The 12,654-nt window shown below is 32.2% G+C and overlaps 1 protein-coding gene across 1 annotated transcript in view; it reads right to left on the reverse strand.

Annotated features, from left to right (window-relative positions):
• LOC114338195 (uncharacterized) overlaps positions 1 to 12,654 on the reverse strand; it is a 200,595-nt gene that overhangs the window by 143,036 nt on the left and 44,905 nt on the right. The window contains exon 2 of the mRNA XM_050649183.1: positions 9,430 to 9,629. Within this exon, the coding sequence (XP_050505140.1) occupies positions 9,430 to 9,629 (200 nt within the window). The remainder of the gene's footprint in view (positions 1 to 9,429; positions 9,630 to 12,654) is intronic.

A 12,654-nucleotide genomic window follows, 5' to 3' on the forward strand; every position in this document is an offset into this window, starting at 1 on the left:
CCAACAGAGCTGTTATTAAAAATATTGAATGCAGTTTGGAGAGAAGAACAGATACCGATGGACTGGCAGAAGGCACAGATAGTGTCGATTTATAAAAAGGGCGATAAAACAGATTAAAACAATTACAGAGGAATAACACTGTTAAGCACTGCCATGAAAAAATACTGAACAAAAGAATTGACAGCACAATTAGGAAAAATTGACAGCACACTCGAGGAATCACAAAGCGGTTTCAGAAAAGGCAGAAGCACCCAGGATCATATATTTACAACCAAGCAAATAATAGAAAAATATCAGCAACAGTAGAAAGAGATGTATATGGCTTACATAGACCTTGAAAAAGCTTTTGACACGGTACCAAGGCAAAAATTATGGGAAATATTAGAGAAGAGAAGTATAAGTAACAAAATGATAAGAGTAAATTAAGAACATTTACAACAACAATGTGAATTATATCATCAGCCAAAACAGAACATCAAAACCATTTACTACGAACGAGGGACTGAGACAAGGAGGAGCATTAAGTCCAATACTGTTTATATAATTTACATGGATGAGATAATTAAAGAATGTAAAGTAAAAGTGAAAAAAATTCATGTCGGTAATAGAAATTTAAGGAGAGTAGACATTTCAGAAGGAGCAATCGCCGATGACGTCGTCATATCGGCCGAAAATGAGAAAAAACTACAAAGAAATTAATATAGAAATATGGAATGAAACACTAAAAAAATATGGAATGACAATTAATAAAAATAAAACAAAAGTTATAGCCATGGGGGAAAAGGAAGAAGAAGAAAAGATAAACATAAAAATGGAAGAAGTAAATATAAAACAAACACGTTCATTCCAATACTTAGGAGAATAAGAAGACAACCGAAGACAGGAAACAGAAATTAATAATAGAATTCAAAAAACCATGAACCTATACCATGCAATGTGCAATAAATTCATAAATAAATAAAAATAAAACGAAAAACAAAAATTAATGTATTCAAGTCACTGTATAGATCTGTATTAACCTTTGATTGCGGGTCATGGGTACTAACAAAATGATAAAAGAGTAAAATACAGGCAGTAGAAATGAAATACCGTAGACGAGTTCGAGGAGTTACCGAAAGAGATAGACTACAGAACACTCAAAAAAGAGAAGATTTGGAAATAGAGTCAACGTTAGAATTTATAGAGAGAACGCAACTCAGTTGGTGGGGTCATCTTCAGAGAATGGATCAGACAAAAGCAGTGAACGAAATTAGGCAGGCAAAAGCGCAAAGGAGAAAGAAGAAAGGTAGACCACGACAAACATCAAAGGGATAGAACACTAGCCAACATATTCGAGAAAAGGGGAATAACGTGGATAGAAGCAAGGACGCTGGCCAGATATAAGAAGGAATGGGTCAAATTTGTACATAATACAAATGTATAGCAGTTTTATTAGTTAAACTTTCTTTTTATTTAAATACCTACCCTACCGTGCTTCGTCGTCGAGTCAGTTCTTTAGTACATTCTTTCACGGTTTTTGCTCTAAATTTTAAAGAACCGCATGGATTGACATGAAATTTGGCATACGCATAGGTTACATATCAAAGAAAAAATTGATATTGTGCCGATGTGTGCTATTGCCCTGGGGGTGACTTTCACCCCCTCTTGAAGGTGAAAAAATATATGTCCAAAATAATTCCGGAAATGGGTAAACTGACTAATTTTAAGTAACTTTTGTTCTATAGAGATTTTTCACCAAGTCAACACTTTTCGAGTTATTTGAGAGTGAATATGTCATTTTTCAACAAAATAACCACATTTTTAGACGGTTTTTCGCAAATAACTCAAAAAGTAAGTATTTTGTGGAAAAAACGTTCTTAGCAAAAATATAGTCTGTAAAAAAGTAAAAAGATGGCGTACGCGTTAGGTCTCTGGACCTCGTAGAACCAGAGTTATAGCCAATGAAAAATAGATTCATATTCACCAAATTTCAAATAGAATATTTCGACGTGAAATATCCAAAAAATTAAGCACTTTTTGGGGAAAACTTTATAACTTTTTTAAAGTGTTTAAAAAAAAAGATTTATTTCTGTATTTATAAAAAGTTTCTGGCATTAAATTTAAGCAAGTTACGCTCAAAATAAAGTTATTCCCTTGTGTTTTGGCAATAAAAAATCTGGAAAGACACCCTCTAATTAGCAACTTAAATGAAATTAATCGTTACCGCTCCAAAAAATTATTTTACTTATATTGTGTTTATATGGTCTTATATGGTACTTATAAGTAAAATTTTTAAAAATTTGAATTTTGAAAAATATGCTTTTTTTCAGAATAACTGAAAAATTGTTAGAGATACCAAAAATCTCGAAAAACAAAAAAAGTCAGCATTGGTTTTCTGAATATCACGTATTTTTTTTGTTTTTCTGTTAGACAAAAATTGATTAAGATTTGGTGTTTCGAAATTGGCATACATTCGTGATCAGTGACTCGTTTAACCCCTTTTAACTACAGCCCTTTCAAAAATAAGGACTTTGAACCAATGAAACTTACAGATCATATAAACAATACATACACGAGTCAAGAAACTTGTGAAGTCGTAACAATTAAGTTCAATTGAGGCACTAATTAGGGGGTGATTTTCCCGATTTTTTTGCCAAAAAAAGGGACTAACTTTATTTTGAGCGTAACTTCTTTACTTTTGATGCTAGAAGTTTTTTTTTTAAACAAAAATGAAGTTTTTTTTAAACATTTAAATAAATTCTAATGAGTTTTCCCAGAAATGTGCTTCATTTTTGGTTATTTCACGTTAAAATATTCCATTTGGAATTTGACGAATATGAACCTATTTTTCATTAGCTATAACTCTGCTTCTACTAGGTATAGAGACGTGATGTATACACCATTTTTTTTTTAATTTTTTACAGGCTACATTTTTGCTAAGAATGTTTTTTCGACAAAATACTTACTATTTGAGTTATTTGCGAAAATCCGTCTAAACGCGTGGTTATTTTGTTGAAAAAATGTGAAAAAAATGAAAAACATATTCACTGGCAAATAACTCGAAAAGTGTTGACTTTTACTTATGAAAAGTTATTGACTATAGTGAAAAAACTCTGTAGAACAAAATTTACTTAAATTTGTCAGTTTATCCATTCTCGGACTTTGGACGAATATTTTTTCAACCCCAAAAGGGGGTGAAATCCACCCCCAGGGCAAAATCACATATCGGCACAATATCACTTTTTTTCTTTGACTTGTGAGCTATGTGTATGCCAAATTTCATGTCAATCCAAGCGGTTCATTAAAATTTAGAGCAAAAACCGTGAAAGGGGTCGTAGAGGTTTTGCAATATTTTACCGTTAAAGAACGTACTACTTGTTAAAACAAAAAAAAAATACGTCAAACGATCTCTCGGCGGAAACAGTGTGACGAAAGTTAAAAAGCGACAAAAATAAGTTATATCATTTTTATAAATAGTTTTAACCGGCTTTTACATGATTTTAAAATCTGATTTTAAATTTTATTTTATTATATAGTATGGTATAGTTAGACCCAAACCCAGACATGCAAAGTGAAAGTTATCCTCCAACACCAAATTGTTCTATATGGTCCACATAATGTTCAGAAAAAAGTCACACCATTTTGAGCGTCGGGTTTGGGGGGGGGGGGGGGGGAGAATGGGAAAAATCTGCAAATTCGTAGTTTTTTACGTGTTTCGTTAATATTTCTAAAACTAAACTGTTCTACAGTAAATTTGAAATAAAAAAGGCCCTATGCATAACCCTTCTAAAATGAACGGTTCCAAAGTTACGGAGGTAGAATAGTATAATTGGTTCAAAAAAAGGCCTAACCCAGACATCCAAAGTAAAAGTTTTCCTTCAACACCAAATTGTTCTATATGGTCCACATATTGTTCAGTAAAAAGTTACACCATCTTGAGCGTCCGGTTTGGGGGGGAGATGGGGGAGAAGTCGGTAAATTGGTAGTTTTTTTTAAGTTTTTCGTCAATATTTCTAAAACTATGCTTTAGCGTAAGGAATGTTCTATACAAAAATGTTCTACATAAAATTTTAAACAAAAAAGGTTCTATACATAATTGTTATAAAATCAACGGTTCCAGAGTTACGGAAGGTGAAAAGTGGAGGTTTTCGATACTTTTTATATTTACCGAGTTCTCCCCCCTCTCCACCCCAAACCCGACGCTCAAAATGGTGTGACTTTTTTCTGAACATTATGTGGACCATATAGAATAATTTGGTGTTGAAGGATAACTTTCACTTTGGATGTCTGGGTTTTTGGTATAGTTACATCATAAATATTGCCCAAAAAATATAAAAAGTATCGAAAACCTCGACTTTCAACCTCCATAACACTGCAACCGTTGAGTTTATAACAGTTATGTATAGAAGATTTTTTATTTTAAATTTCATGTAGAACATTCTTGCATATAACATTGTTTACGCTAAATCATAGTTTTAGAAATATTGACGAAAAACTTAAAAAAACTACTAATTTACCGGCTTCTCTCCCATCTCCCTCCCAAACCGGACGCTCAAAATTTGTAACTTTTTACTGAATAATATATGGACCATATAGAACATTTTGTTGTTGGAGGAAAACTTTTACTTTGGATGTTTAGGTTAGGCCTTTTTTTGGACCAGTTATACTATTCTACCTCCGTAACTTTGGAACCATTCATTTTAGAAAGATTATGCATAGGGCCTTTTTTATTTCAAATTTAATGTAGAACAATTTTGTATAGAAGGTTGTTCATGCTAAACCGTATAGTTTTAGAAATATTGGCGAAAAACTTAAAAAACTACAAATTTACCGATTTCTCCCCCCTCTCCCCCCCAAACCCGACGCTCAAAATGGTGTGACTTTTTTCTGGACATTGTGTGGACCATATAGAACAATTTGGTGGTGAAGGATAACTTTCACTTTGGATGTCTGGGTTATGCCATCTTTTGGATCATCTATACTATACTAATAGAGATTATCGAGCATGAGTTAATTATTGATGTTCATTCAAATTTATTCGGCTAATTTGTTAAGACCACACAGCTGTAAACAAAAATTTACAAATAAAATTTGAATTTTATTTTCAAATCTCTAAATATTTTAATATTTCTGATTGAACTGTGCATTTTTGATTGAACTGCTCAAAAATATCATCAATAATATTTGTAACGCAATTTGATGTCGGTTTTATTTTTTAATAATTGTTAAAAAAACTTAATTAATAAAAAGCTAATAATTATTTTTTTTATTTAGCTTAAATGCCTCGACAGCTAAGACCATTGGCATATTACAGATAAAATTAGTATACTTTTAACTGTACTAATATGCAAGTATTTGCTGTAAGATCTAAAATGACTAATAGGTCTGGATCCCGCGTATAAAAATAGTTGATTAATAGCAAGCTGAAAATTAGCTTAATATTAGCAATTAGCTGAAAATAGTCGGACAAACTTTGATATATGGGAACACTGGAACAGGGGAAGTTTTAATTGTGGAACAGGTTAAAAATTTGGAAAGATCAGAATACGAAAACGTCACATGTATTTTGTCCGACAGAACTTCTAATTGATTTGTTACCCTTTCATTAAACTCTCATGCAAAGATCAGGCTGCTATTTATCACCAAATCGGCATTATAATGAGTGGAACACGTAGAAAATGTCAAACGACAGGAATTATGACAGGTGATAAATAGCAATCTGATTTTTGCTTGAGAGTTTAATGGAAGGGTAACAAATCAATTGGAAGTTTTGTCGGACAAAATAAATGTGACATTTTCGTGGTCTGAACTTCCAAATTTTTAACTTGTTACACAATTAAAACTTTCCCTGTTCCAGTGTTCCCATGCATCAAAGTTTGTTCGACTAGACACCCTTAAGCTATTAACAAATTTTCAGCTTGCTATTAATCAACTTTTTTTTCATACGCGGGATCCAGGCCTATAATTTGCAATGATTAATGCGGTATTAAAATGCCGGTATTAAAATACTTATATCTAAAGCAGCTACTCGGATTTCTTAAAAATTTATACTAAACATTGATAAAGTTGCTACTGAAAGTCATCCATAACCGAATATTTCATAAACTGAACATAGACATTAATGATACGCAATTTGGATTTCGCAAAGGCCTAAGAACTCGTGAAGCTCTTTTTTCACTTATTACATATACTTATAATTCAAAGGTGCCTGGACGTCAATCAAGGTATATATTCGTGTTGTATTGACTATAAAAAAGCATTCGACAAAGTACGGCATGAACAATTATTGAATGTCCTGGAATCAAAGAAGATAGACTACAATGACCTTAGGATTATATCGAATTTATACCATAAGCAACGAGCCAAAGTACGTGTTCACGATCAGCTGTCAGAGGAAATAGAAATCAGACGTGGAGTGAGACAGGGATGCGTGTTGCCGCCAATTCTTTTTAATGCAAACTCGGAAGAGATCTTGAAAAAATTCTTGAGGGTGAAACAGCTGGAATAAAGGTAAATGGATTTCCCATTAACAACATTAGATATACGGATGACACTGTCATCTTAGCTGAAAATATTGGGGATCTACAGAGGCTGGTAACGAGAATAGTGGACTTTGGACAAGAATACGGTCTAAAAATGAACGTCAAGAGGACAAAGTTTATGAGAATATTGAAAACTCAAAGAAATAACGAGAATCTCTTCATAAACGGATCCAATATCGAACGAGCCGACCAATATGCATACCATGGAAAAATGATCAATTCCACAGGAGATTACTTATAGACTACAGGCCCATGTCCAAAATGGATGGGTCATATGAACCACAAGGTGACGTATATAGGATGATATAAGAGCATAAAATAATAAGCTTCAGCACTATGCCGTCACTTGTAAGCAGTCCAACTGAGTGCTGGTGAGAATTCAAAAGTTCAGGTAGAGTGGGTACATTTTGGTCATATATTTTTGTACGGCATTTTTACCATCGATAGATCCATGAAAAATAATAAGAAAGTGCGCAGTGCCGTACAAAAATGGCGAGCCACAAAGTTGGTAATTTTTTTTGATTTTCTGACAATTTCCAGGGTAAATTTGGACATTTGATTCTGCACGGCATTAGTTTCATACTGTTTCAATACAACTTTTAATCCATTATTCCGCAACGCCGTACAAAAATCACGCGACAAGTGGAAAAAATCGAGGGTTGCAATCCCCTCTCTTTCCGTGGTCCGGGAGGTGATTTGAAACAACATAAAATTAATTTATTTTGAAAGTATTTTATGCATAGGTAACGTTATTTTACATGCCGTACATTTTCGTTGGTCCAAAGGTTTGTAGGAAAAAAAAGCTCAAGGAAAAATCCACAGAATGAAATGTACGAAAAATCCATATAACGAAATGTAAGGTGAAATTTTTGACGATATTTTTTTATACGGCATTTAGATAGTTCATTTGTACTTAATGCAATAATTTACAAAAAGTGAACGCCGTACAAATCTGAAAGTTCATATTGATAAAAAAGTAATAAAAATATTAAATAAATATAATTTACGTATATATCGCTTAAGAAGCAACGTTATGTTAAGACGTGTAGCATTTGTAGGCATATATCTACACCTGCCTATAATACTGTACTCTGTGCTAAGTAGTCGTTTTCTAGTAGTAATTAAAAAAAATAGTAGTTGTTTTATTTATTCACGTCATTACAATGAAACAAATCAATTATATACATGTAACAATAATGTTTGAAGTATATATTAAAAGTATACAAAACTGTTGATACTGGGAGTTACAGTTTCAATTCTTGGATATTATATACCTACACAACATTTCACTTCAGTTGGACGTCATAATGATTTTATCATATTATCAATAATTGTTCTCTTCAAAAATAGTTATGTTAATACCGTACAGTATCAAATGACCATAAAGTACTACCTTTAAAATGGTAGCGTCATTATCATCAACCTAAAAGGTATGGTATGCATTAAAATGTACGGCATCATTTTTTCCTAATTTATTTATCTTAATACTATTTAAAACAAAGGATAAATGTATAAAATTGCAATATTTTATTAATCTATGAATACTTAAACTTTGGCAATATTTTAAAAAATTTCTGTTTTTGTATTTCTCTATAATTTTTTTTAGAACAGTTTCTTTTGAACGGCAATACTATATAACAATTGTATTTTACAATATAATGTTAAAGAAAGAGTTGCCGTACAGAGCCAAATGATTTTTTTAGCTTTATAAATCAAGTATACCATGAAATTAACATAAGCATTAATATACATTCAAATGAACAATAATTTTTTGACGGCATTATTTTTAATAGTACTTTTGAGTGCTAGATAATGTTTTGGAACCAAAGCCGTACTTTTTCAAATCACTCCCCGGACCACGGAAAAAGAGGGGATTGCAACCCTCGATTTTTTCCCCTTGTCGCATGATTTTTGTACGGCGTTGCGGAATAATGGATTAGAAGTTTTATTAAAACACTATGAAACTGGTGCCGTACAGAATCAAATGACCAAATTTACCCTGGAAATTGTCAGAAAATCAAAAAAAATTACCAACTTTGTGGCTCGCCATTTTTGTACGGCACTGCGCGCTTTCTTATTATTTTTCATAGATCTATCGATGGTAAAAATGCCGTACAAAAATATATGCCCAAAATGTACCCACTCTACTTGCACTTTTGAATTCTTACCAGCACTCAGTTGGACTGCTTACAAGTGACGGCATAGTGCTGAATCTTATTATTTTATGCTCTTATATCGTCCTATATACGTCACCTTGTGGTTCATATGACCCATCCATTTTTGACACGGGCCTGTAGTCTATTAGAGGAAATCAAAATAAGAATAGAAAAGGCTAGAGCAAATTTTAACAAAATGAGAAAAGTGCTCTGCACAAGAGATTTGAAGTTGGCTAGATGCTACGTTTTATCGACTTAATTTTATGGAATGGAAACTTGGACCTTGAATGCTGCGTCGATGAAAAAAACTAGAATCATCGATTTCTGGGTGTACAGAAGAATTCTGAAAATATCGTAGGCAGACCACGTCACAAACAAAGAAAGATAAATAAAGAAATGGGTATCATAAATACCATCGAAACAAGAAAATTGAAATATCTCTGACATATTACACGTGGAGAGAGGTACAACTTGCTCCAATTGATTATGCAGGGAAAGATTCAAGGAAAAAGAAGCATAGGAAGACGTAAAATGTCGTGTCTGCGCAACCTGAGAGAATGATACGGATGTACATCAAATGAACTTTTCAGAGCAGCCGTCTCTAAAATCCGAACAGCTATGATGATTGCCGACCTCCGCCGCGAACATGGCACTTAAAGAAGAAGATTGATATCGCCACTATTTTGCGCATTCTGACCGAAGTACGTTTCTACTATACTACTTCAGTATAATAAATTAATGTGTGAACTTACCTCAATTGTAACCCTACTCGTGTAATCGACTATATCACTAATGTGAGTCCGGACCGACGCCGTTTCTAGGATATTTTCTCCTTTGTACCAAAACACCGTTCCTAAATCGTGTGGGCCTTGACTGATGAGACACGTGAGTGTAATGGAACTTCCGGCCTTCACGTGCAAATCACTTGGTCCGAGGATCCGGGCTTTAGCTTCTGGAACATCAAAAAGATTGTTATTGCGGTAAATATTTCAAACTCGACAATGCTTTTATGTAATGAATATTTTTCGGAAATAAAAGATTTTGTAGATGCGTAATACAAATCGTAACTGACAGAAATATAGGCTATTGATTATGTATTTTAGAAAGGAACTACAACGTTAACGGGGTTTTATTGTTTAATATAGTCAATGAACCTCTAAATATGAAAAAACCGCGGAGTGCTACCATTTAAAGGGGTGCGTTTTTGAAAAAGGGGTTAATTAGTCCCTAGGCACAGGGCGAATTAGGGTAAGTTCTATGCACTTTTGGCACAAACACGTCTACAGGAAAATTGTTCCAGGTTAAATTTACTATCGAAATATCACATTCTAAAGTCAAAAATATTTATTTTTGCAAAAAGGTATTCAATATAAATGCAAGAAAACAACACGAAAGATAGCAATTTTATTTTGTCCCATAACTTTTTCCCATTGGGATATAGGTATAGGCACTGCTTCACAATAAAAAACTTCAATTCTTCCTCTTTAAAATGGCGTTTTTTAGAATTCTCTATAGTTTATAGTTTCCAAAATATGATTTTTCAAAGTTCGTTACTCACAGCGATTTTGGCCCATTTTCCTTGTTACTTCGCAAACATTGTTTTGCAACTTTTTTCTACGCAGCTTTAGGTACCTACATATATGCAATGGTACATTTATTAGGAAGCAAAGTCAATTACCATTAAAATGGTCTATTGTAGAAGGCTGTGTGACTATTATTAAACATGATATGATTTTTAAAATTTTATACTTTTAACGATTTTTGATATATTTGTCGATTATTTTTAAATTTCTCATTATAACTTTTTTTATTGTATATTTAGGTATATACATTGTGCAATAAAAAATAAAGCCTATTTTCATTATTTATTTATGGTGTACTGTAAAAAATTCTAAGATTATTTTTAAACAAGATATGCTTTCTCAAAATGTGACATATACACATGCCACAGGTCCCACTAAGTTGGAATCATATTGGAAAACTTTTTTAATATTAACTTTATGAAAAAAAATTATTCCTTATAAAATGCTCTGCATAAGCTAAAACCTGAGATCCAGCCATAAGATATAAAATGTTATCAATAGTGTACGAGGTATGTTAAAAATATGAATTTCACTCAAGAGTAAAGTACTTTTATATTTCACAATATCGAAAAGTGTTAGTAAGAAAAGTAATTTGGAATTAAAAATGATGTTATAATGTGCAATTATATTCTTCTAATTAAAAAAATAACAAAATTTAAAATTTATTCTCTAATTACGGATACTCTTGGATATACTACGGATATCTTGTTTAAAGCTAGTCCTAGAATTTTTGCAATACACCATTTTAAAGTAAAGAATATAAGCTTCTTTTATTGCACAATGTATATACCTAAATGTGCAAAAAAAGTCATACTAAGAATTTTAAACAATAATCATAAAAAATATCAAAAATCATTAAAACCATAAAACCTTGAAAAAGCATAACTTGCTTTAAAAAAGTCACATAACCATATACAATATACCATTTTAAAGGTAATTGACTTCTATTTCTACTAAATGTACCATTATGTACACCTAGAAATGCGTAGAAAAAAGTTACAGAACAATGTTTGCAAAATAATGGAGAAAATGGCCCAAAAATGCTGTGAGCGACGAAATTTGAAAAATCTTATTTCGGAAAATATAAATCCTAGTGACATTTACTAAACGTCCTTTTAAAGAGAACGGACTGAAGTTATTTTTCGCTGCAGCAATACCTATACCTATATCCCTGAAGAAAAAAGTTATAAAAAAAAACAAAATTGCTTTCTTTGGTGTTTTTTTCTTGCTTTTCTTTTGAACATATTTTTGTAAAAAAATATCTTTGACTTCAAATTGTGATATTTTGATAGCAAATTTAACAAGGAACAATTTTCCTGTAGTCGTGATTTTGCCAAAAGTGCATAGAACTCACCCTAAATCACCCTGAGCCTAGGGACTAATTCGCCCATTTCTCAAAAACGCACCCATTTAAATGGGTGCACCCATTTTTCAAATATAGAGGTCCATTGACCATATGAAACAATAAATTCCCATTAACGTTGTATTTCCCTTTAGCTCTCTTATTTTGAACATAATCAATAGCCTAATACTTAGAAAATAATTTATAATGAGCGATTGCTAATTTTCAGAGGTTTACATATCGTGGGCGTACTGGGAAAATCCACTAACTCACAAAAGCAAAGTTTTGAGAAAAACGCAATTAAACATATACCTTATGGATCACCACCTCCTAAAAAATCGGGTATTGTACCCTCAGAGATCGCTGGGAAAATTTACACTCTAAATAACAAAATTCAGTTTGGCAACACTATGTGAATGTTGATAGTAACATATCCCTTTTAAGATAAACATAACTGTAATTTAGTCCAGACAAATTAATATATTTTTTTGCCAACAAAAATGAGATTTTTCAACCAAATAAGGTTTATATGATGTGCAAAATAATTTTTAATTGGGTACTATTAATAAGCTTCCTTTTTTTTGTCACTGAAGTAAAAAAAACTTTAAATTTCACTCATTAAATAATTATCGTCCAGTTATGCTCTTAACTATTTTAACTGTACTAATATCCGTCGACTAATTCTGAATGATTAATAGGTTGTTAAAACATTTTATCTGTAGCGGCTTCTGGACTGTTTTAAAAATATCGAATTTCATGGATAAAATGCGCATATCCCACCGATCTTCGCTTCGATTTATACACTGGCTATTCAAGTTTTGGTACCTGGATAGGATTTTGATGAAGGTTAACCACAGTTAGTGTACACATACATGTACATAAAAATATTTGGAAAAACATTATTTTATTCATGAAAACTTAGAAAAAGATGTATTTGGTTGATTTTCTTTGTCATTGAATTAAAAAAGTATAACATAACCATATAGATTTAAGCACGGTCGATGACGAATTTGGAGATATACGGTTTTTCCTGTTAACGTATTGATGTTTGT

The sequence above is a fragment of the Diabrotica virgifera genome, chromosome 4, assembly GCF_917563875.1.
Source record: "Diabrotica virgifera virgifera chromosome 4, PGI_DIABVI_V3a".
Taxonomy (NCBI): Eukaryota; Metazoa; Arthropoda; class Insecta; order Coleoptera; family Chrysomelidae; genus Diabrotica; species Diabrotica virgifera.